General features: G+C 33.4%; 2 protein-coding genes across 3 annotated transcripts; one reads left to right on the top strand and one right to left on the bottom strand.

Annotated features, from left to right (window-relative positions):
* Positions 1-9,650: 9,650 nt before the first annotated feature.
* Positions 9,651-11,410, bottom strand: LOC107921433 (nudix hydrolase 18, mitochondrial). The gene is made up of 5 exons (XM_016851282.2): positions 11,021-11,410; positions 10,761-10,866; positions 10,577-10,660; positions 10,341-10,469; positions 9,651-10,253 (listed from the first exon to the last, which is right to left on the bottom strand). Exons 1-5 carry the CDS (start codon positions 11,092-11,094, stop codon positions 10,158-10,160), a joined length of 489 nt encoding a protein of 162 aa, XP_016706771.2. The 5' UTR covers positions 11,095-11,410; the 3' UTR covers positions 9,651-10,157.
* An 8,370-nt stretch (positions 11,411-19,780) lies between these two features.
* On the top strand, positions 19,781-24,257 carry LOC121213646 (uncharacterized). 2 transcript variants are annotated; one of them, XM_041086511.1, is made up of 2 exons: positions 19,781-21,356; positions 22,576-24,257. In XM_041086511.1, the coding sequence occupies exons 1-2, from the start codon at positions 20,597-20,599 to the stop codon at positions 22,632-22,634; spliced, it is 819 nt and encodes a 272-aa protein (XP_040942445.1). In that variant the 5' UTR covers positions 19,781-20,596; the 3' UTR covers positions 22,635-24,257. The 2 variants fall into 2 exon arrangements, with proteins under 2 accessions (XP_040942445.1, XP_040942446.1); XM_041086512.1 differs by lacking the exon at positions 22,576-24,257 and having other exon boundaries at positions 19,781-21,014; positions 21,311-21,568.
* Positions 24,258-26,332: the final 2,075 nt, after the last annotated feature.

Below are 26,332 nucleotides of genomic sequence, written 5' to 3'. Positions count from 1 at the left end.
AGAAATTACATAATAAAATTCATTATATGGTTCATCCTCCCTAAGTATCTAGAGAATTAGTTCATAATTGCGAATAAAAACATCTCAAAGTTAGAATAACCACAATAAATAAAGAAACTCATAAAAAATTCAAAAGAAATTAAAATAAGGTCTTCAATCTTGATGGAAATCCACTTCAGAGTTGGCTCCAATGGTGTTCTTCGAGTTGTTTTCTTCGATATTCTCTTATGGCTCCCTATTCTCTTCTTCTTTTTGGTATTTATAGACTTTAGAATGCTCAAAAAGCCTAAAAATTATGTTTTTCCATGTGTTTAGGATGCGAATCGCGAAATCGACATGGTCTGGCCGTGTGTCCAGCTTGTGTGGCTCACATGGCCGTGTGTTTATCCCGTGTGGGAAGGCCCAAGCTGTGTTGCTCCTGAAATCAGCTCTATTTGCCCGATTTTCACTTATTTTTGGCTCATTTTGCTCCCAAATGCTCTCCTAAGTATAGAAACATGAATTCAAAGGATTAGGAGCATAAAATTCACTAATTTACATAAATAGTCATCCAAAAACGCATTAAGAATGGGATTAAAATATGTTACTTTTATGACTTATCAAATTTTGATTAAGGTAACAATGATAGGCAATGCATGTTATGATTTTAGAACGCTACGTGACACCAATAGTAAAATGAATAGGATCCAAGTTATGTATTTAACAGAGTCAAGCTGAAGAATACATGCAAAGAGATAAATATTCTCGAATAAGATTCAGGTTAATTAGCATTTACTAACTAAGTTCTATCGAACTTACCTTTATGTCTTCTTATCATAGGTAAGCGGATTAAAGGCTACACCAAGATGGACGACGTCAGGGCTACGCCAAAAAAGTGGCGAGATGGGTTGTTATGCATAGCAAGGGGAGCGGCATATTCAACTCTGATAGACATATTATGAAGAAGTTACGAAAATTGTTTATAAGCCTTTTGGCATGTACAAAATGTGTTAGTAGTATAAACATTGCCAATAATATTACTTAATGGTAGAATAAGTGGAGTAATGTAAATAAGCAGGATATATGTACTTGTAAGTCCTCATGGAGTGAAAGGTCTTGATCAATGGTTGTAAGTACACGTTGTATGCCCAAACATAAATTAGTTGGACAATGTTACTAAATAAAATGTATTGTTGAAAGTTATATGCTTTGGTTTAGTATAAGTTTGTGTTAGAGTGGTAACACTCAAGATCTGGATTTGGCGAATCGGATTAGGTTGATGGCGTTACATCAAAGTTGTTCATGTTTGAAAAAATCCAATTCGAAAATGATTTTCTTGCACAGTGGAAAAATAAAATTTTGAAAGTCGAGCCAGTTTGTGATATTTATAGTAATAAACCTTTTACCAAAATTGTACATGTGTTTTCGGCTAGATAGATCCTTGTTGTTCCTGGCTTTTAATCAAATGGTCTTCTTTGTTATTCTTATATCATGAACTACTTTGAGTGTGAGCTCAAACAATTTAATTCAAACATAGAACTATAAATAGTTTTCTTTACTTTTAGTGTGAAACTAAAAATTTCTCTCAGTAAAATTGATAGAATTGTTATTCTAGAAAATAGAATTAATACTTAGAGAATAAACTCTCACTATTTTCAGGCAAAATAACAATATATCAAAGTTCTATATTTAGCTCTACCGGTGCCATCTATTTATAGGGAGAAGAGGTGAAAACATTATTGAATTGTAGAAATCTATTTCAATAGAAAAATAAACTCTTAGTCTAACTAGGAGTATAAGGGGCAGTAACCTTAGTTAATTCTACTAGAGGTTGTCGTCCCTAATATTATCATGAGGGGCTTTTGGGCCCCTCCCATATTGGGTCCAATTACAAGTACTTCCCAGACTTTTAACCCAGTACATCATAATTCAATCCAACCCGATTTTTTTATATTTCCCAAAGTAAACATCTTAAATTAATTTTCCTATTAAATAATTTCCTAAACCTAATTATAATTCTGTTAAAATCATGATGACTTTATCATAAAATAATCTATGGGAAATATATATTTAATATTTCTACATTCAAAAGATTCACAATGACTAAATGATTTATTTTCATTTTCAAACTTCATTTAATTCAAAAACCATGAATTCATTTCCAAATCATTTTCATTTTCATTTTGGAGAAAACCACATTCATTTTCAAATGTTTCTCATTTATTCACTTTTACCATTTCTATCCATTTTTGTTGATTTGATTCAACATGCAATTCATTTCTGGTTCCAACGAGCTAGCGGAGGGTTCGATTAGACATATGCAATTAGGGCTCAAATAATTTATAATTAAGTTCTAGCTTTTCGTCTATTAATTTTAAACTTATTTAGTCACAAAGTCATCCCACTATAGTATCGTGACTGAGCTCTCCCTAACGGCTTACCATTACGAAAGCAACTCAATCAATGTTCATCCAATGACCTTGTCATAAGTTTGTTACACTCATATGATATCCTTAATCTCTTTGGGATAAATCCGTTCTCCCAATATGATCCCATTTTATCTCATGGTAACCATTACATCTTCTTTCATGAAAAGTAAATTACTATAAAATACTAATCAAATCATTCATCACAAAGACGAATTACCCCTGGCCACGTTTACTTTTCATCAACCATGAAATGCCAATGAAAGAATATCATTTACCTATGTATCAGGCTATGAATTCCACTGTTTTGAATGACGTTACATACTGCAGAAGTCGTATACCCAATGCACCAGGTTTCAGTTCCTTATCTATTTGAACTCAAGCTTTTACCTACATCAAAGTATACAAGTCACACATGCATAGTCTGTCATCCACTCAAGATTAAGGTATGCTATACTTTGAACATCAGAAGTGAATAAATCCATAAACGGGTTTAAAATCTATTATTCTTGGGTCCAAGCTGATGTATTATCAGTCCAGTTATTTACATTTATGTCTCTATCTTCTGGGAGTCATCCGCTTTGATGCCCAAGACAAGGCATCCCCCAATTGGGATTGATAAATGGCATATTAGTCTTCCAATCAATTTGCTCATTTCTGATCAGACTTGTAATGCCTTCAACACGATCTGATTCACCGGATTCAAATATTGGGTGTTACGTCATTCTTACATATGTAACTTGAATTTTTCTTCCTTTCTTTTAGTCATTGTTGTAAATGTCTCTATGAATGTAACAAATTTTCTTATTGGCGTACATTTACAGTTTGCCTATACACAGACTACTATCTATGGCTACTATAGATTTTCTTGTAAAACTACAATGTATGGTTATTGTTTCAACTAAAAAACATTTCAGGCTTCCCTACTTGTCGCTCTCAATCTACTGTGTACATCTTGGAGTACTACTTATTTTTTTAGGCGCAAACTCTAGCTATAAACATATTGAATTTCTATTCCAATAACTTATGCGAAGACTTTGACACTCCACTTGATTTCCTCTGTATGCATAACATCCCAGTGCACAGCTTCCTTGGCGTAGCCCTAGCATTGTCTCTCGACGCATTTTCCTTTACAGACCTGAAAACAAAAATAAATTTAGTAAGTTCGTATTAACTTAGTGAGCTAAACCTTAGAATACCTTTTTCAATCATTCTACGTTACACATGTTATACTGCACATCCTTGGGTATTTCTTGACCTTTCTTCCTTCTTTGGCGAGTAAATTTCTAAAGCTGCCATCTTTCTTCCTTTAGATTCATTTTCCTTCTCTTGTGCGTACTATACTTAACATCTATTTACCTTTTGTATCATTTCTTAACTCTTATCTCAGAATTTTTTCATATCTTCCTTACTTTAGTGCATTCTCTATTCTTACTCTTAAATCATATATTTGCCTCGCCATATACTTTGGTGTACACTCACCTTTCTATTTATTCTTGTAACTACACGGGATTCGTCGTTCATTCGGTATTCGCCCAAAGGCATTGCCTTCCTATGGTCATCATGAAATCCCTTCTTCAAATTTCGCCATGAAGGCGTCCTTTTAATAGAATTTTCCACAATGCATTCTTTTAACATAGATGACCACAAAGACATCCTTTTAACAGAGATAGCCACGAATGCATCCTTTTAAAAGAGACAGTCACAAAGGCTTCCATTTAACAGAGATCGACACAAAGGCTTCCTTTCAAAGATATCCACAAAGGCTCACTTATATGAAAATTGATGTTCTTGACTGTAGGGATTTACCTAAACTCATCGTCGTGAGGTTTGCCCCTCATCGCTAGTACTCATCCAACCATCTTTTACATATTCTATATGATGTCATGGGCTTACACTATATTCTCTTCAGAGTGTCATGGCCATGGACTTGTCATTATCAAAGATTTGTGTTTTTAGTCTCAACGGACCCCTTTAGCCTAAGTTTCGTGTTTTTAGTCTCGACGGACCCCTTTACTCAACTTTAGAGACAGGCACAAACACTTTATGCAGACTCATACTTGACAGACTTATTCCTTTCAAAATTCTTCATGAAGTGACTTACTCATGACAAGCTCTTTAACAATAGAATTTTTCATATCATCAAAACACACATATGCGCACATTACTCATTCAGACACATTAACCATTTTCCATATGAATTATTCATGCAAGTTCATCAGGCATACATGTCATACAAAATCATCACAGCATACATTTTGGCTTATTTTCACATAAGGTTCTAACATGCACAATACATCTGTAAGAGTTGGCTTAGAAACTCATCTGACTTGTGTCTTTAGTAGCTCTAAACACAATATTTGGGCTTCTATCAAATAGATCGACAACCCCTAATTGATAGAACATGGGAACTCATCAAGATCTATACACTTAACTCACTTTCTTTCACTTTGAACATCAAAAATCTCTAAATAAGACTTTACCATACTTATTTGACCCAGCTAAACCGAGCTGCTCATTAATAGCTTAGTATGTAAGGTTGCAGATCTTACCTTAACAAGGGGCATCTCAGAGCTTAGATTCATTTTTTCAACTCAGCTTGAATAATGAGAGGAATTCTCTCTATTTCTCCCCCTTATAAATAGATATTACTTCTTGAAGAAGTGAGAGAAAGGTATCCCATTTCTTACTCGAGTTACCTTAATATTTTACCTTTGTCCTTATGGATATTTGACACGCATCTCAATCCTTACAATCCACCTAATAATTGCTTGACAGTTGTAAAGAGATGTGTACAGGAACATATATATTTACATAACATACATTTATGCCTTAATTCATCCTTTGTCCTTAGTCATTACGTTAGGGCGTAGCTAGTATCTTAACTAATCACACTTGGCGCGTCATACCTTCTTAGAAATGACCCTATTAGCTGAGTTTCCTTAATACCTTACTAGACTTCTTTTTCCTAATGATTTATTCTTTCCTAAGGCAGTTTCTTGCCTTATTCCAATATTGGTTACGCACCCACTTAACACACCAAGAGCATCAGTGGGGCGGACAACACTTCACCCTTTTAAAGCAACACTTAGTTTACCTATTAAGTTCATAGCTCACCTAATTACTGGGTGTTGCCCTACTTATAAAGAAATCTTGTTCAAACATTGTGGTCTCAAACTAAGCTTAGTGGAGCACCTCACATTTCTTCTAATCCTATTATCTCAAGAAAAGGAAGAGATAAGATATTTTTTTCTTAACCCAACCTAAGCCTTTATTGAAACTTGTTAAGCGTCACATCAGTCATTGGGTGGTCTTATCTAAATCTACAATTTTCAAGAAAACTAATCAAGTACCTACCTTTGGTCCTTAACTATCTCAGTTCTCGTTTGGTTAGTTCCTGATTATTGTTCCATCCATCTTGACTAACTCAAAGATAATCTTATAGGATACTCTACACTATTGATGTAAACTCGCATCATTCAGATCGTTTCCTTTATCTATAACACAGTCTGCCCACTCTATGTGCCATCAAAGCTTTTGGGCAAATCCTTCCTAACCCGACACACTTCTTAATCACTATATTCCAACCTAGTGCTCGCCAACATCAAGACATCATAGGCTTGCTCAAAGGGTTCTTATACTTGGTCTAGTTCTAACATTATACCTATTCGAAACTTATCTCATCTAATTTATTTACCTAAATAATATCCAGACACTAATGCTTCGCCGGGCGGGGTGTTACAAGACTAAGGACATATTTAGGTTCGTCTACTAATATAAGTTGTCTTTCCATATTACGATTTGATCACGTAATACCGCTTAATAATAGTTTAAACATTAAACAACTAGTGAGCAAATATTGCTTTTATTTTGCTTTGCATGCAAAAACCATATGTGAACATTTACACAAAGTATATTAATATAATCCAAGAATTGTTATTAACCAATATGTTTAAAAAAATTATAATTGTGCATAAATGAAAATACTACATTTAGGGCACCAAATCCAATAATTCGTGTTTAATAGTCGAGCGGTTGATGCTCCCTCGCACTACCTCCAAGTTTGGCATGGCCTAATCTCGCAATGTCCAGTGCTCTATTTGCCTTGGCTAAAAAGGACGTGCACACTCCTTAGCGTTTGGAAGGCCTAGAGATGTCTCTTCAACTCTAATATTACCAATAGAAGGATCAACAATTGGGGTTTATATCTGTGGTGGGGCTCCCTTTAGAGGTTGACCTCGTCATGCGTTCATTATCAACATTTACAGGTTAGGTTTAAACGGACTAACTCATTATTGTCTCGAGTCATACACCAAAGCTACAACCAAGTGAAACACTAATGAATAAAAGACAACTCAATCATGAAAACAAACAAACATACATAAAGAAAGCTTCATATCTATATACTTAACTTTGGCTAATTATCTTCCTAGACAAGCAAGCAACAATCACATAAATCAACTCAATCACACACAAACTCCTAGGCAACGATGCCAACAACTTGGTCGTGCCCCGGCATGCATGCGTTGAAGCTATAAGTCAAAAAAATACAATAAAAAATCTAGCAATGTACTGCAAGTGTTATAGGTCAGTTGTAATATTTTAAAGTGTCACAATGAAATACTTCGAGTATTCCTAATATCTAACCCAAGAGAGTTCGGGGGCAAGGTGATTAATGTGGAACAAGCATGCAAATAGGAAGTCTAGCTAACTACTCGTTAAGTATCATATTACGACAAATCATATTCACGGGGTAACTACAGTAATTGACCACCTAACACTAAAAGGACTCAGTTGCAAAATAGTTAAAATTGCACAACTAACAATTCCATGAACACAAACGGTTGGTTGACTTCCATGTTACTGATTAGTTTTTGGATTAGGGATCTAAAAAGTTTAAACTCTCCTTTCGGTCTCACCTACCTAAAATCCACTTAAATTTGTCAATTTTAATTTTTGAAGTTTATTCGATTTAGTTTGGTTTTTACGATTTAGCCCCTTTACCAATAACTAGCCAAGCAACAATTTCAATAACCAACCACCATAGATTTAGCTACCACTAATCATCACCATGCAAAGAACAGCCAAACACATACTCAAATAGTTCACTAAAATAAACACAATAGTAAGGTTAGAGAAAGCTTAGGAATTTCATGATTGGTGCTTTGAAGAGGATGATGACAACAACAATGGAGGTAGAAACACAACTAAAGTAAAGATTTTTATGCTATTCAAAGTAAATAAAAATGAAATGTATTGAAAGATTTGAATAGGAATCTGAATACAAAGTTAATTTGAGTACCAAATTGCAAAAGAAGTGACAAGCTACAGTAAAAAATAACTAAACTAACAATTACATCAACTACGCTTAGAAAAGTAAATGACCTAAACCTAAAAATGGAGAATAAATTAACAACCAAGCTAAAAAGATGAAAGAAAGTTGGCTCCTTTAAGTTGACAACCAAAAGGGTATTCTAATGGATGAGAAATTCAACCATAACATTGACAAAATTGCCCTTTAAAATGTGTGTTGACTTGGGTTGGTGTTGGACAAAAGATTACCCCTAGAGCAATTTTCACCCCGTCAGGCAACAGTGTTGCAACACCCTCGACAGTGGCACAAGTGTGGCTCTAGGGATTCTTGATGTCACGACATCTATTGATCGGTGTCATGACATCGCTGTTGGTGCTCACGATTTCTCCGCTTTAACAACCTTCAGTGATATTACGACTTAGAAGCTTAGTATCGCGACTTTGGGCTCGATGTCGTGACACCACACTCTCATTGTCGCGACTCTGTCGACAGTCCTTTCCTACTTGATTTCTCCTTGAAGTTTTGCACCCTCGAGGCAAAAGGACTCGGTGCTGCGACTTCCATGACATCAAAGTCGTGTGACACCTACGTTGAATATTGTTTTCCTCAAGGTCGGGCCATTGCCATCTCCTTACACCAACTCAAACACATCATCAAGTTTCCCATGGCACCATTTTGCCAATTTGGGTCTCAAAAGGAATAAAACTAAACAAAAATGATTTTTAATGATAAACACTAAAAGTCAACAAAAGTTTGTAAAAGACTCGTAAATTGCTTGAGAATAAGTCCTCGAATGTTAAGGAGAGCCTAATTTGACGTAACAAATTACAATAGATCATTAATATTTTATAAAAATGTTTAATTATAATTTAATTTTTTTATTTTATTTCTAAATTCTGGTTTGGATTTGGGTCAATCACAATTTCAACTTTTTTGGCTTAAATTATTTTCAAGTTCAGGCTGTTTTGGGCTTAAATTTTTTCGAATTAGATTCTCGAGCTCAAGCCCATTTTACCATCTCTACTTAACACTATCCTAAATTTACTTGTAAACTTTTTTTACTAACAAAATAATTAGCTATTTTATAATACTCAATTAGCTAATTAATGTTTGAGAAATATTGTGTTATTTTAACGCAACTATTCCGAATGCAATATGCTATCTGTGTATTATACAAATTTGAATCATTTGTCATGTTCAGAACGAATGCAAAAGGCAGCAGGAAGAGATTTGAAGTAAAATTACTTCTAAAATTTCTTGGAAAATTATAAATTTATAAACGATAAAGAATTACCTTAAAAATTTTATAATTCAATTTTTTTCTCCTTTCACCCTTGATCATATTTTTTTTAATTGTATTATGATCTAAACTTTTCATATGTCTGTGTTGTGCCTTATAGTTCCCGATCTTTTAATAAATATATATATATAAAACATTTGATGCATTTTTTTATGCATAAACCTCATATACCATTAACAAAAAATAGAAAAAGAGTTATAAATAAATTACAATTTATTTTTCAAGATTAATATTTGATATAGTAATTGTGCATAATCTTATCTATTAGATAATAACAAATCATTGAAAAATTTTAAAACTAAAATTATGTTGTTTCTTTTCTAATGTGGTGTCATCACTAATAATATATATGCACTCTCTCAATGCATCAAATACAAATCTTATTTTTAATTATGTTTAAATTAAATTTTCAATATTTATTTATAAATTACCTATTTTTTTATTTTATAATTGATACCTGAGAATTATACATTGAAAATGCCTCAAATTTTATCTCATAAAAAGTATACATCAACAAGCTAAACTTATAAATTTTTTTATATAAAAAAATGGAAATTGAAGCGCCTTCATGTAGACAGATTTGACACCAAAAAAGAAAGAAAAGAAATATGGTCAAAAAGAACATGGGTCATGCAAAAACTTAAGGGGTTCAATTCTCATTAATTTGTTTTTTGTTTGTTTTTGCTTTGCAATTAATTAAATGGTAGAGACATGGATTGAATTATACAACTTGTTCTAAGATCTGTTCACTTTTTTCTTCGTTTTTCCTACTAATTTCTCATATGAATCGATCCCCCAAAGCTCCAACCAGCAACACCAACCATCCCTCCCTGAATTTACAATTATTTCCTGAAACATCTACAGCTGCCACTGTCTTCTTGGAACTCAACATAATTGGCCCTTAAATCCTCTGCTTTTTCTAACAAGGAGAAAAGCCTGGCAATGCCCCTATCTACAGACAATGAGTTCATCCTTAGACAATAAATTGTTAATTGAACCATAAGTGGAGCGGCAAAACATCTAAAATCGAGTCTTCAATTGGTACTGATCTCGAATTCAGTCTCTAAATAACCCGTACCCCTTCCCCTTATCAACCAAAAAAAAAAATCAGAGAACAAATGGAGACGATTTCTTCCTTCTATTGCTGCAAGGAAGCCAGTCTTTCAACAAGAATGTCTAAGGCTTCCTTCATCCACCAATGCTGGCATACATCCCTTGCTTCTTTCACATTCATCTGAACAAAATTAAAAAAAAAAATTAAAAACCATGATTCGTATGTACTTAGAAGTAGAACCCAAGATTTATTAGATTAATGGCTTACCCAAGTCCTTTGGCGAACATTCTGCTCAGGCCAGAAATCAAGTTCCTCCTTCACAAGCAAAGGGAACATGTAACCTTCATAAAATGTGCCATGGCTTTTGCTTATAAAGTACCATTTGCCCAGTTCACACTGTGTTCATCAAGTACAGAACTAAATCAGTACTTTTGGGGTGGAGGGGGATTTTGATTTATATAATAATATAAGCAACTGCAGGACAGTATTAACAGTAAACCAACCTCAACATTGCCTATAACTCCAGCTTCTTCAATTGACTCTCTTAAAGCAGCTTCTTCTATGGATTCATCAAGCTCCCACCCACCCTGATAATAAAAAAACAAAGAGAAACATGGTTAATATTTGCATAATTTAATGGACACTTCGAATGGCAAAAGAAAAGGATGTTTGTATGTTTGTTTGTACCTTAGGGAACATCATTTTTTGACCTTTTTGTGAGGAGATTACAAGAACCTCTAGCTCATCACTAATGGTTCCATCACTGCTACATTTGAATCTATAGGGAATGCACCTGCAATCACCAAATTAATGAGCTTTTGCATCATTCATTGTTAAGTTTTTTTTTTCTTCTCTTCTCTTTTTTTCATAGCATGAAAAATCTGACCAGAATACAAAGCCAGCCAACTCTTGATAGAACCCAACATGGGAAAAAGAACAAAACTCACCCGACGACCTGGCGGCGACCGAGGTTGTCATAACGCTGCAAGTGCCTTCCCGTGCGAGAAACCAAGCAAACCATCCTCAAAGAAACCGAAACAAACAATTGAAAAATAATGTCGAAACGATTCAAAGAATAAAGAGACAACAATTTTCAGAAGCAAGCGAAATTTTATAGCAACAAGGACCCAAATAACGACACTCGTTGCCTTTGGAGTATGAAAACAATAACCTCAGAGGTTTGAAACTGGAAATGGAAGATGTTGGAGCAAAACTAGAAAGGGTATTTATAGAAGGAGAAATGAGAGAAAATTAAGAAGTAGTGAGTAACAATAATGCTGCGAAAATTGTTTAAAATTAGAAATGGTAGGTGATAAGTTGAGACGCGTCTCTTTCTATGAGCTACGATGCCTTTTCGTTTACAAGGATGGAATTTTCACATATTTTGGAAACTAATTATAAAATTGATGAAGAAGGGAAATAAAAAATGTTAAAAGAGTTGATTTTCTAAGGTGTTTTAGCCAACACGGACACGGTAGATACTCTAATCTGATGTAGAACCCGTTGACCCTAAAAACAACAACAGGAGCACGTGTTGGAGCAATGCCTATTTCTCAACTTTTTTCCTCTTGTCGGCTGTTCTCGTTTGAAAGATTTAAATAATAGAAAAAACAAAAAGAGAGGAAAAAGTCTATGGGGTCCGCTGTTTTCCCTTGTCTAATCTAGTTAGAAGTGTGGTTACCGGTGGTTTTGTTTAATGAAAACCTTTGGATTGTGAGCTACCATGGCAACTTTTTTCAAAGTGTAGTATTACCTCCTCCATTTCTCTTCAACTGTACAAGCAAATAATCTTTTTTATTAAACTACTTTATATTAATTTTTTAAAAGAAATTTAGAAGCATTTTCAAAATGAAAAACAATTAATAGAATTTTATAACAAAATGTACAATTTTAATGTGAAACTGTAATTTTTTTTGGTGAAAAATAATAATAAACAAAAAGTATCAATTGAAAGATTCTAAAGGCTTTGTCTTGTTGGATAGTCGTAACCGCCAAATCAAAAGGTACTTCAAAGATCTGAAAGAAAGTCTGCCAAAAAAGACCAATCTTTATCAATTGATCTATAATTAAATTACACTCCCTAGGAACATACTTGATTTCCCACTAACCTTCAGAGCGCAAAATAAGTTTAACTCTTCTAAGCAAGGTAATACCAAAGTCCACCGACTCCTCCATGGACAAGGCACTAACCACCTCAAGGTTATCTATCTGAATCCTGACTTTCTTGTAGCCCTTATATAATAAAATGAGAATTCTATTAAGAATACCCTAAATGATGCAAACCGGCCCGGGTTGATCGAGTTGTTTCACGTAGTTGCCCAATCGTCGACAAGGAGTATCGTACCAAAGGAATGGTTTGTTTGTAATTGGCTAAAATATGAAGTAAAGTGATGGATATAGGTGCACAAAAAGGTTAAGTAGGATATGGATAGGTTCGGCAACAAGGAGATTGAGGAAGATGGTTAATTTGTTTGGCTCAGTTTAAGGATAAACTAATAAAGATAAAATATAGGATATTCGGTGGGGATGGATAAGTGAGCTTAAACACCAGAAACGATTCAACACTAAAGAGTGTCACCCCGATTTCTATTTGGTTCAAGGTGGGTTTACGAAATTTGTAGAAGGGTTGAATGCCACACCAAAATAAGGTGATAAGTTCGAAAGAGAACGATTGACGCCACTAGCGCACTAGATAAGTCAGATCGAAACTCGTACAAATTTAGAGAGGAGAAAACTCACTCTTTGAACAAAGTTCATTCACAAATGATCAAAAGTCAAAAGTCCTTTACAATGAAAATAAACAACTATTTATAGAACCATGCATGGCTAGCCGAATGGGCAACTTAATGGCTAAGAATTCAGCCATGAGAAATCATTAATTTGCTATAGCTAAATTCGGCTGAATGGGCATGAATGAAGCATTAAAAATTTGATTCATGCTTGGAGAGGATGCATGGATTGGCTGAATCATCATGTTGCTTCACTTGATGCATTCATGCATCCTTATCCTTAAAGAAAGCTTAATTCCATAGATGTGCAGCCCCTTAATTGTTCTAACATCTTCCTTGGTTGAATAGAGCTTTAAAGTGCCTTGAAAACTTGAATGGCCATCTTGAAAATACATGGAACATGCCTGAAACGTCCCAAGGTATGTTCTTCCATAAATTCGGTCCATGAATGTGCAAATGCATGAACATTTAGCAGCCCCCTCTTGCATGAACGTCCCAAGTACCTGTGCTCCCTTAAATGCCTTCCATTGAACCTCAATTGTGCATGCACACTCCCATACGTTGCACCAAGCTGTTCATGAACCTTGCATTAAACACATCTTCACATTCGACTCACCTACATAAACACATGAGCAACATTAAATCACACAAAATTCAGCTGAACATGTATTAATATAATTTAGACACACTAATTAACATAATAATTAACTTATGACAAATTTAATATTATCTTAACAAGACAAATTAAATTCGGCATTGACTAAGACATAATAAAAACTTGTAATAGCTAAGAAAATATTAATGAGCTGTAATAATACTTTCTAAATTATTTTAGATAATTATTTTATACCAGCAAGTAGATTTAGTGAGCTAAAAGAGCTAATAACGAGCTCAATGAGCTAAATTGAGCTAGATTGAGCTGGATCGAGCTTGCAAGGATGGCGAGCCTCGCAATGTGAGCTGAACCACAGGCGTTCCTGGCCGGGTTCGTATCACTAAAGTTCTGCCTCCAAAGGCTATCATCTTCCCAAATAATGATTAAAGTCCAAAATCCAATTGCCAGCCTGATCACGAACCACCCAACCCGTGAATGCATTTCTAGAAGCTCTAGTCACTGCTCCATCATAAAATAAATAGACCTAATTGCCTTCATAATGGAAATAAACTTCCAAATGTGAAACTGTCATTTAAAATTAAAGAAATAGATATTAATACTTTGAATTTTTTTTTTTACAAATTTAACGACTCAAATTTGATTAATACAATAATTAGAAAAAGTAATGAGACAAATATGGCAACTTTAACAATACAAAATATACATTAAACTTTATGCTTAATACCTTTTTTGACCTCTTTATTATAGTAAAATTATCGCTTTGTTATTTGTACTATTCTTTTAACAATTTGGCCCTTGTACTTTATTCTTATTATTAGTTTAGCTCCTATACTTTAATTCTGTAATTCCATTAACTAACCCAAATTTCTGTTAAAAAAATGTGCCAACCAATGACACACTACCATGTGTCAAAGAAAAAATAAAAAAAATTCACTAAAAAATAACAAATTTAAAAAATTCATTAAAAATAAAAAAAATAAAAGTCAAAATAGGATTTTTTGTTTTGAAGAAAGGTATAGATACACAATTTCCGATGTAGTGAAATTCGTTTTTAGACAAAAATTTTAACATTTTTTTATTTTGAATAATTTTTTTAAAAAATAATCATTTTTTCTTTTATAAGTTGATGTCATCTTAGGGTTTGATTGGTTATTTTCAACTTGAACAATTAGGCTTCCAAAGGTGAGGACGTCATTTGAGTATATAAAAAATATTTATATTTAAAGATTTTTTTTATATAATTATTAAAAAATATGTTATTATATTTGATTGTTGGATGCAATTATATTATTTTGTAATTTGTGATTATTCCGAGATGAGTCAAGCCAGCGTTATTCTGAGGATGCAACGAGGGCGTCACGATAGTAGGTGGGGGAGAATTTCATAGGCCGTGGATCAAAACCCATGACGAATGTGCATAGAACGTCCCATAGAGGTCAACTGATGAAATGGGGCTCATTCGACCTGCTTGAACTAACCCGACTCGTAGAACATATGGAGAAGCCCATTTACTTGAAGCATTGGTGGCCTAGTGAAATACTCTAGTAAAACTAGAGTTACCAGGGTAATTAATGTAAATCCTAAGTGACAAACATGTATTGAGTTTAAATCCCTTAAGACTCTCATTTTGTAGATAGGCACAAATCTTGACCATCGATGTACCTCAATCTATACCGTTGAATTTGGGAGAGCTAAACTATTAATAGAGGTATTCCTCCTTAGTTCTAAACCTTCAGAGTAACAGAATATTTTTTTAGAGCATTTACTCAAGCACTTGGTTTACGCTATTTTTCTGTAACTTTTTGTTCTCTCATTGCTCTTTCGTTTTAAGTTTGCTTCCACTTTGCTTCGATGCCTTAGAGAATTTCTATGAGAATTCTCATGTCTCGAGAGTAAGGCTGACTTAAGCAGATTTGAACCCAAGAAATCGTCTAAGGCTGGGCGATTTTCCAAACTAAAGTTATAGCCCCGTGATAATTGGTATCTAAGCCAGTGTTCAAAGGAACCAATTGATATGAAAAAAGGAGTAGAAGAACAAGTTGAACCAATGGAGACCCGTAGGAGAAGTAAAAAGCTAGTAGCTCAAGGGATATGCTATCATCTTTGGAAGTCAAGGTTGCTAAACTTGAAGGCTTCATAAAGGATGTAAGGAAGACCCTTGAGATAGTCAAGGGATGCACTAATGATTTTAACCTGATGAAAGAACAACTCAGAGACTATATGATGGAAGCTCTTAATTCCAATCGGGATGTGATGAAATAGGCTCTCAATATCGCCAGGGGTGATCAAACGGAGAAGAATGAAGCTCTCAAAGCCATGGTAACAGCTTGAAGGAATAGGTTGCAGAGCTCAAGGGGGAGTTTACTATCTGTAAAGTTGCTCAAGGTAATAGGATGTTAGCTCCGAGATTGAAGCAACGCAAAATTGATGTTCCCAAACTGAAAGAGTTTAATGGGACAAGGTCAACAAGAGATGTGGACAATTTTTTGGGGGGATTGAACAATACTTTTATGCGATGGGCATTAAGGATGATGCCACTAAGGTAAACACTTTTGCAATTTATTTTACTGATGTTGCTCTCTTATGATGGCATCGTAGGTCCACAGGTGAGAAATGAGGTGGTAAAAAAATGGGATTTGGGAAGAGTTCCAAAAAGAACTGAAGAAGCAGTTTTACCTGCAGTATGCCGAGGAGGAGGCTCAAGCTAAATTGTGTCAGCTTACGCAACAAAGCATTATTCAAGAGTATGTCAAAGACTTCAGTGAGTTAATGTTTCAAATCTCTGACCTGAGTGAGAAAGAAGCATTCTACTGGTTTAAAGATAGGTTGAAGTCGTGGGCAAAACTGAAGTTGAACGATAAGGTATCACTGAACTTATCATAGCCATGGTCGAGACAGAGTCCTTTTTTGAGATTGGTCCGAGGAAAGACAAGTTTGAGATTTCCAAGCCCAAAAAGACGAGCAATGGTAGAAGAGACCGTGAGGAAGAGAGACAAGTTAAAAATGGAAATGGTGACAATGATAAAAATGATAGCAATGGGAGATCACATAATGGGAAGTGGAAACCCAACAACATAATGGGGACAGTGAAATGTTTCCTTTTTTATGGTTCGCATATGGTGAGAGACTGTTCAAGGAAATTTGTGTTTCTGTCATCAATGAGGATGATGAACTAAACAAAGCCACGATGAGACTTGGTTTGATTGTGCATTCTATTGAATTCAATAGGGTTTGAGAGAAACAGAAAAAGCTAGTGATGTGCTTTGTAACACCCCATACCCAACTCGATCATCGAGTTAGAGCTATAGGATGTCATATTCGTTGTCAAAGCAACTACGGACAACTATATTCCATTTCCATCATTAAACATTCATATATGAGTATTACATGCATCAAACATGATACAAAATCATTTTTTGGTCAATTACGATCTTACAAAAGCTCAATACCATCCCGAATTGAATAAGGACTAAACTATAATGTTTTCAAAACATCTCAGGTGGGTGTCGTGAGTCTGAAGATAGTAGCCAAGCTTCCTAACATGAGGAACAATTTGTAAAGTTTCCAAAACATAATAGAGTCAACATCTCAACCTCAAACAAGGGACACCGCCACGAGATGACCTGATTTCGTGACATTTAAAGCTTGAAGTCATGAATTCCATTGTAGACACTAAGCGTCCATTTTCTCTTTGATTCAACCTAGCATACTTAACATTAGTTGGTCTCAAAGCCCCAATCAATCATTCAACACATTCAAAACATGTTCAAAACATAACTATCAAACCGTTAGTATCATTTCTAAGCATGGCCAAAACCAATTTCTCATAAACACAACTTATGTACAACTATTTTGACCATTCATATCATTTGACAACATATCCTTAGGTACATGCCGTTGACATAATAAAAGGGTTATATAAACTTTGGTTAAGTTAATTGCTGCTGTCTGGATATTGGCTTCACTTACCCAGGGCTTCGAGAATACCTGTACCTACACACGAAATAAGCTAATCGTATGTTGAGCGATAAAGCTCAATGGTACTTTCATGATTCAAGATATTATATCATACGCATTAATAATGTGGCATTTTACACACATTCTCAATATCTACCAATACACATCCCATAATGCAACTCAAATCCTCATATAATAAATATTTGAGCCTACTTATAAATATGGGAATTCAAACTACTCAATGTGTCATCTTATTTAACCAATTCAATTCATTTGCCCATTTGTCTATATTAAGCTATTTGGCATTCATTATTAATCATGAATTCAACATTTATACACACTTATCATTTATATTACATCATCCAAATTCCATGATTAAATCACATATCATTTTCCTTTTTACTTACCATTCAATACTTTGCTGGAGTCTATCGACTCATGCACACTTGTTTTGGCCCTTAAGGCTCATTTTCAATTGATTTCACCATAAGATATATGCTTTATTTATTACAGTTCAAATATATACATATTTGGTTACATATCATCATATCATTTTATCTTGATACCATTTACCAAGTTTACCATTTAGATCACCTATAAACATGACTCGAACCAGGACAAATACACGAATCATCCAACCAATACACCAAACTAGCACCGAAGTGCATCATCAGATAAATCAAAGTAAGAAAAATTGGCACATATAGTGCATATTGGCTCATGAAGCGCATATAGTACATATTATTAATAAACTAGTAAATACTTCTTTTAAAATTATTTAAAACAAATAGAATTATATAATTTTTTAGTAAGTAGCATTTTGTGATTCACTAGTCATATACTTAGGGGTGAGAAAAACTCGATTCAACTAAAAAAATTTACTTTTTTTTTCGAATTTCAAATTAATCGAATTGAGTTATTCGATTTTTACAAGTAAACTCGAATAAATAATTCGAGTTTCGAGTTTCGAGTTTCAAGTTCAAGTCAAGTTGAACTTTACAATTCGAATAACTCAAATAACATATTGGTGTAAATACCCCTTTTGTCCTTACTCAATTTTGAAAATGAACAAATTGGTCTCTCTCTCTCTCTCAACAAAAAATTTAAAAAATTTCCAAAATAATTTTAAAAATCCAAATATTTAAAAAAAATTCCAAAATTTATAGTTAAAAAAACTCTAAAAAAATTCTAAATAATATATAAAAAAGTTAAAATAATCTAAAATAATATTTCTGAGACCTAAATAAGTAAATTAACGATTCAAGTTTATTATACTATAGTATCTTATTTTGCTTTGTAAGAGTTTTCAAATTTATATGTTCTAAAATAGAATTAGTTATATGGTAACAAGATGTTAATTTGACATGTTTAATTTTTTTAATTTTACTCGATTCGACTCAACTCGAATTTTATTTCACTCAACTTGATTTAAAAAAAATTAAATCGAGTTAGGATGATAAAACAAGACTCTTAAGTCAATTAACTTGAATTTTTTTTCACTCGGCTTGATTTGATTCAACTCGATTCGATTGAGCGCTTACCCCTATCCACATTTATAAATTATAGATGCATACCAATATTTATTGGGTACAATGATAAAATAAATTGCACTCTTAAAGGGAGACACATGTTTGAACCTTAGAAACAACATTATAAAAAAAGATATTTACAAACCCCGAACATGAACTATCAAATAGACATTAACGATATCAAAAAATTTATGGGTTCATAAATATAAATGTATATCAAAAATAAAAAATTTATAAATACAAAAATCAATAGGATAATCTAACAAAACAAAACTCTAAACCAACAAAAAATGGAAGAAACCTTTTTTTTTCTAAATTGAAACTAGATTACATTCATATAATTTCGTACTTATTCAAAAAAAATTACAAAATTTTGGTTATAGGATTTCTAGCATTAGATAAATTAGTGAAGTTTTTGAACAACTTTAATTTATTTGTTTTGAGTGGGTCAAATTATTATGGAGGTTTTTATATTAAGAGTCGGATCCATTTTGTTCTTTTTATTAAAAAAATGGGTAAATTAGTTTTATACATTATATTAAAGAGTAAATTGACCATTTTCATTAAAAATTTCATCTATTTATATTGTTAAAAGTTAACGTGTTATTGGAATAATCAGACAGTGACATGTGACATGCCACGTGTACCTCATGCTAATGTACAAGGATCAATTTTTAACAGCAGAAATGAGTGAACTTTTTAACAAAAGGATTGATTAGCTTTTTGTAAAAGAGATGCTAGCAGTTAGTTAGATTGTTAATGATAATAGTTAATTTTTTAGTAGTTAGTAGTCAGGTGGTTAGTAGCAGTTAATAAAAAGTATTTATGTATGCACAATGTAACTTAAAGCATCTTTTCTTTATAGTAATAAAAAAATTGATGTATTCTCTAAAGCTTCAATATTAGATATAGGAGGTTGCTAGAGCTCAATATCTTATCACCGCCGGTATTTTAACATTGTATTGGAGCCAGGTTCGGGCGTCTGTTTCCAGTCGTGGTAGATGTTCATTCTTCTTATTGTTGCCAGGTCACCGCTGGTAGGTAATTGTAGAAGTTTTCTGCCCGTTTTTCTTGGTGTTTGTTTCCAAAATTCTTCCATAGTGAATTCGACGGATTCTTTGGTTGATTTCAACAATCTGTTGTATTTGCATTCTTATGACACTCCAGGTGCTTTTTTGTTTCCCATCAACTTCATGGTATAAAAAATTATAGTGTTTGGAGTCGGTTTATGAAGATTGCACTACTTACCAAAAATAAGTTAGGGTTTGTGCAAGGAACTTGTTCTAAAGAGTCTTTACTGATGGTGTTTCATTTTTAATGGGAACGATGTAATGCTATCATTCTATCTTGGATTCTAAACACATTGAGTAAAGAACTCTTAGCTAGCATAGTTTTTGCTTCTAATGATGTTGTTTGGAATGATATTGTTAAAAGGTTTAATAAAGTTAATGGTTCGCAATTTTATTTTTTGCACCGTGAAATCACACCTCATCAACAGAAAATGGATTTAGTGTTTGTATATTTTACCAAGTTACGCTTATTCTGGGATGAGTATGATGTTCTTGTTCCATTTTCATCTTGTGGTTGTGCACAACCCAAGTTGAATGCTAATCATGTCACTCAACAGTGTTTTTTTAGGTCCTAATAGGTTTAAATGAAACTTACAGTGCTATTCAGTGTCAGATCTTGTTGATGAGTCTGTTCCCATCTGTCAATCATGCTTATTTTATGATAGTGCAAGAAGAATCCCAACGACAACATTTGTCAAGGACGATGGTTTCTGAGCCTATAGCTTTTTATTCTTTCAATAGTACTTCAAAGAGGAGGTTCAACGGTGTTTCTGACCATTTCAAAGTTAAAGGGCACAAATGGGAAAATTGTTATCGACTAATCGGTTATCCTCCAGATTTTAAGTTCACCAAAAAAAGGAGATCCACTTTAACTGGATCTGTGGTAAACAATGTAGTGGCTACTGATTTTGTAGAATTGGTTGATTGTACTAGCACACTCAATGCACTCTTAGCTCCATTTTTTATTAAGGCTCAATTTCAACAAATTCTGGATTTGTTAAACAAAGATTCTTCAGGAGAAGCCACAACAAGTTTGGCAGGTATGGCTTTCTCAAGTGAGTGGATCTTGGACATTGGGGCCACTAATCATATGCTTTTAAATTTCAAGCGTTTAGAATCTCTTTTTTCTTGCTCTTCTTCTCCATCTTGTGTTCGTTTGCCTACTAGTTCTTTAATTCCTATTACATATGTTAGAACCTGCACCGTTTCTTCTACCCTTAAACTTTCAAATGTTCTTTACATCTTGAATTTTTGTTATAATCTCATCTCTATTTTAAAACTTACTATTAATTTGCATTGTTTTGTATCATTTTATCCACACTTATGTTTTTTACAGGATCTCTCAAGTGGCAAGATCATGGGGATTGGTAAAGAACGAGTTGGTTTGTACCTCTTTCATCCATTTCACTCGACCACTTCTTTTGCTTTGAACGTTATCAATATTCTCTTCTCCACATTAAACACAATTTCCTTCCTTTGGCATGCGCATCTTGGACATGTATCACTTTCACGACTACATAAAATGTCCTATCTTCCTTGTACATTCACAAGTACTAGTCATGTTAAGCAATGTTCCATTTGTCCTTTGGCCAAACAAACTCATTTGTGTTTCCCTGTAAGTAGTTCAAAAGTTGCTACACCTTTCTCTCTTATTCATATAGATCTTTGGGGACCATATCGAGTCTCCACGCACAGTGGGCATAGGTATTTTCTTACTATAGTAGATGATCATTCTCGCATGACGTCGGTGTACCTTTTATGTATGAATAGTGATGCCATTGTAAAGCTCAAAACATTTTTTACTATGATAAAAACTCAATTTTCTACTGTTGTTAAAGTTATTCGTAGTGATAATGACCATGAGTTCTTTAAACATGAATGTCATGAGTATTTTAATACCTAAGGAATAGTTCATTAGAATTTATGTTTTTACACTCCGTAACAAAATAGAGTAGCGAAACGAAAACACCGATATTTACTTGAGATAGCTTGATCTTTAAAATTTCATTCCAACATGCCAAGTAAGTTTTGGGGTGAGTATGTCCTGACCTCATGTCGTTTAATCAATCAGTTACCTACTCTGGTGTTAACTTAGAAAAGTCCCTTTGAGTGTTTCTATAATAAACAATCTGATCTTTCTACTCTTCGAGTCTTTAGTTGTCTTTATTATGCCACTGTGACCAAATATGCTGATAAATTTTCCCTTAAACCTATTCCATCAGTTTTTGTGGGATATTCACAATTTCAAAACGGTTATTTGTTGTTTAGCTTAACTACTAAGTCATTTTTTTTTGTTAATAGGGAGTTTGTGTTTCATGAGACAATATTTCCTTTTAAGTTTCCTACTCAGTCTATTCTTTTTTTTCCCTACAATAGATAACTCATCTTTTCTTGATATTGACGTTACACCCGGATCATTACCTTTGTCTTCAACCCCTTTCCCCATGTCTAACTTTTCTTCTATTTCTCCTGCACAGCCTACTTCCATTCTTAACCCACAAATTCTTGAATAGCATCTTTCCACTCGAGTTTCTAAACAACCTACATGGGTGACAGACTATATGTGTTCTAATCAATCCTTTAGTGTTTCCCTTGATGCAGATCCACATTCTATTTCTCACACGTATTCCACTTGTCACCTACCTTTGCATACTCGATAGTTTACATCTATTATTTCGACCATACCTGAACCTTGAACCTACCAAGAGGCTATTACGGATTCAAGGTGGGTTGAAGCCATGAGACAGGAAATTCATGTTTTGGAAGAGAATGACACATGGGAAGTGGTGCCTTTGCCAGCGGGTAAAACTCCTATTGGTTGCAAATGGGTTTACAAGGCTAAATACCATTTCGATGGGACTGTTGAAAGGTTTAAAGCTCGTGTGGTGGGTAAAGGTTATAACTAACAAGTCCGTATTGACTTCCAAGAGATTTTTTTCCTGGTGGCTAAACAAGTTATTGTTCTTACGGTGATAAATGTTGCTGCTAAGAAAGATTGGCCTATTTTTCAAATGGATGTTTACAATGCTTTTTTGTAGGGAGATTTGCATGAATAAGTAAGTGTACATGGATATTCCTGAAAGGTTTCGTAAACAGGGGGAGTATAGGGTGTGTCGTTTACTCAAACCACTCTATGGCTTAAAGCAGGCATCTAGGTAATGGAATTTGACATTGGCAAATGTGTTAATGCATGTTGATTATATACAGAGTAGGCATGATTAATCACTGTTCGTAAAGAAAAAAGGACCGAAGATTGTTATTTTACTCATTTATGTTGATGATTTGTTAATAAATAAGAATATTGTTGAAATGATCAATGAACTGAAAGGGGTTCTTCATCAAAATTTTAAAATGAAAGACTTCGGTGAGCTGAGATATTTCTTAGGCATAGAGATGACACGATCAAGTGAGGGCACCATGTTGACTCAAAGGAATTATGTGTTGAACTGATTGCTGGTGCAGGTTTAGGGGAAGCCAAATCTGTTAAGACACCTCTTAAGCAAAATCAAATACTTACCACTATTGAGTATAATAAATGTGTGCATCTAGAGGGTAATTGTGACGATGAACTACCGAATTTGTCTATGTATTAAAGGCTTATGGGCAGGCTATTATATCTGACAAACATGAGACCAGACATAACGTATGTAATTCAACACTTACGTCAATTTATGCAGAAACCCAAAAAAAAATCTCATCTTGAGGCAGCACTTCATGTAATTCAGTATGTGAAAAAAAAACCCTAGGCAAGGTATTTTGTTAACAGCATCAAGTGAGCTGCAACTTGTTGTTTTTTGTGATTTTGATTGGGCAACTTGCACCATGTTGAGAAAGTCTATCATCGGTTATTGCATTAAGCTTGGAAAGTGTCTTATTTCATGGAAGTTGAAGGATCAAAGCACCGTATCTCAATCATCAGCTAAGGCTAAATATAGAAGTATGGCATCAACTATCGCAGAGATTGTTTGGTTGTCTTGTTTATTGAAAGAGATTTGTATGGACAATCTTGGACCAGCATTGCTATTTTCTGATAGTCAAGCTACACTTCAAATTGCAACAAATCCCGTGTTTCATGAATGGACTAAACACAAAGAAATAGATTGTCACTTTGTAAGAGAAAAATCGAGAGAATGTATGATTCAACCAAAGTACGTGCGAACTGATGAATAGATTGTTGATATAATGACAAAAGCTCTTGGAATTCAACAACATGAGTACTTAGTGTCCAAGTTGAAGATCAAGGACTTATATCACCCTCCAACTTGAGGGGAGTGTAAAAGAGATGCTAGTAGTTAGTTAGATTGTTACTGATAGCAGTTAATTTGTTAGTAGTTAGTAATCAGGTGATTAGTAGCAGTTAATGAAAAGTATAAATGTATATACAATGTAACTTAAAAGCATCTTTTCTTTACAACAATAAAAAGATTGATGCATTCTCTAAAGCTTCAACATTAGATACAAGAGGTTGTCGGAGCTTAGTATCTTATCACTGAAGTATTTTAACACTTTTTGATCTAATGTATAATGATTAATTTACTATTTTTAAATAGAATGGATAAAATACAATCTTGATAGGGGGTTGCACGCGGAGCTTGAATTGGGCCTTTGTGACTCATATCAAATCTACTCTTAGAAAAATTTTATGTAGTATTTAAAAAAAATTATTTCAAATATGAAATACTTTTTACAACATAAGAAATTAAAATAAATTATAAATAAAAAATAAAATTTAATTCAAATAACTATCAATATTTTTTTTCAAAAGAAAACCTGCTCAAACATAATTAATTGAAATCAATTTTCGATTTCTTTCGTTGGAAATAGATGCCATAAACAGAGGATGGAAGAGAGGAGACTCGGTACGCAGCATTGCCACGTAAAAGGAAAGCTCCAACCAATTTTATATCTTCAAACTCTGACTCCGAGTCCAAGCATCGACCACACCGCATTTAATTACTAGATCCGTTTTATTTTTTGGCATTAAAAGCTAATTTTTAAGTATAGAGGATATTATTTCAGAAAAATAAGTATTGAGGATCATTAATTTATTTATTTATATCTCCAACATAGAGGTGTCTATGGGCCGGGCCAGGTTTGGGTCAGGCTCAACTAAAAATTTAGATCAATTTGCTAGGCTCGGGCCTACCTTGGTCCAAAAAATGGGCCTAAAATTTTGTCCAAGCCTGACCCGAATAAAAATGTTAAAACTCGAGCCCGACCCGGCCCATCCATATTAATTTTTATATTATTTTTTATATAATTTTAAAATATATATAATACATCAAAAATATCAAAATAAATATTTCTCAACAAATTGAAAATAAATTTAAAAAATATGTATACTTAAATAACACTAATATAGATGCAACTTAACAAGCAAATGTCTCTAAAATAATAACAAAATTAACAAATATCTTTAAAATAATAACAAAATTAACAATAAAATAAGTTTTATACAATATCCAAACAATAACAACAAAATAGTAGCAACATAATAGTAAAATGGTAGCAAAATAGGGAGAAAAAATAAGAAAATAATATTAAAAAAATAAATTTTTGTTGTCCTTTAGTCAATTTGGGCCGGGCCAAAAATGTCTTACCCGAGGCCAGGCTCGTTTAAAAAATGAGCCTTATTTTTTTGTCCAAGCCTATTTTTCGGGCCTATATTTTTGTCTAAATCCTCTCACATTTCGAGCGGACTTTCGGGCCGGGCCTCATGTATCCAATCATATTTATTATAATATACTCCTTCATATCCATGTTATTTTTTTTTTCAATTTTATCATTACAGTATTGAAATAAAAGAGATGAAATTATAAAGCCAGACAATAATTTTAATTGTCTTAATTATGTCATGTTATTAATTTATTTAAATTTTGTAGAGTTTACAAATATAATACAAATCACAAGTAATACATGTTTGATTAATTAGAACTATAACTAATTCAATATAAAATATAATGAATTATAAATTAAAATATAGCTAAGCTTAAATCGAAATAAATATAAAGGTAACCTACATATAGTAAAATTTAAATTCATTACAATTTGAACGAGATAATACGACTAAACCTAGATGATCAAAGTCCCAAATCTTCCAACTTTGCCAACAAAGTCAAAACATCTTTGGCCTAAATTTTGTTTAAGCGGACGGGGTCTTCATTTAATAACAACAAAAAGTTATCAAATCTTAATGAATTCGTATCTACCTCTCTAAATTTATTCTAGCGTAAGTATATATATTAAGGTCATATTGTCTTACACGAATTGTGTAAATATAAGAGAAATTATTCGGTATAATGTTAGTGAAGATTTTAGACTTTATAAATAAAATTAAGAGATTGACAAGTATCTTATA

This window comes from Gossypium hirsutum, chromosome D01 (genome assembly GCF_007990345.1).
Source record: "Gossypium hirsutum isolate 1008001.06 chromosome D01, Gossypium_hirsutum_v2.1, whole genome shotgun sequence".
NCBI lineage: Eukaryota > Viridiplantae > Streptophyta > Magnoliopsida > Malvales > Malvaceae > Gossypium > Gossypium hirsutum.
The sequence above is the reverse complement of the archived record's forward strand: the minus strand, read 5'-3'. Positions and strand labels throughout refer to the sequence as shown.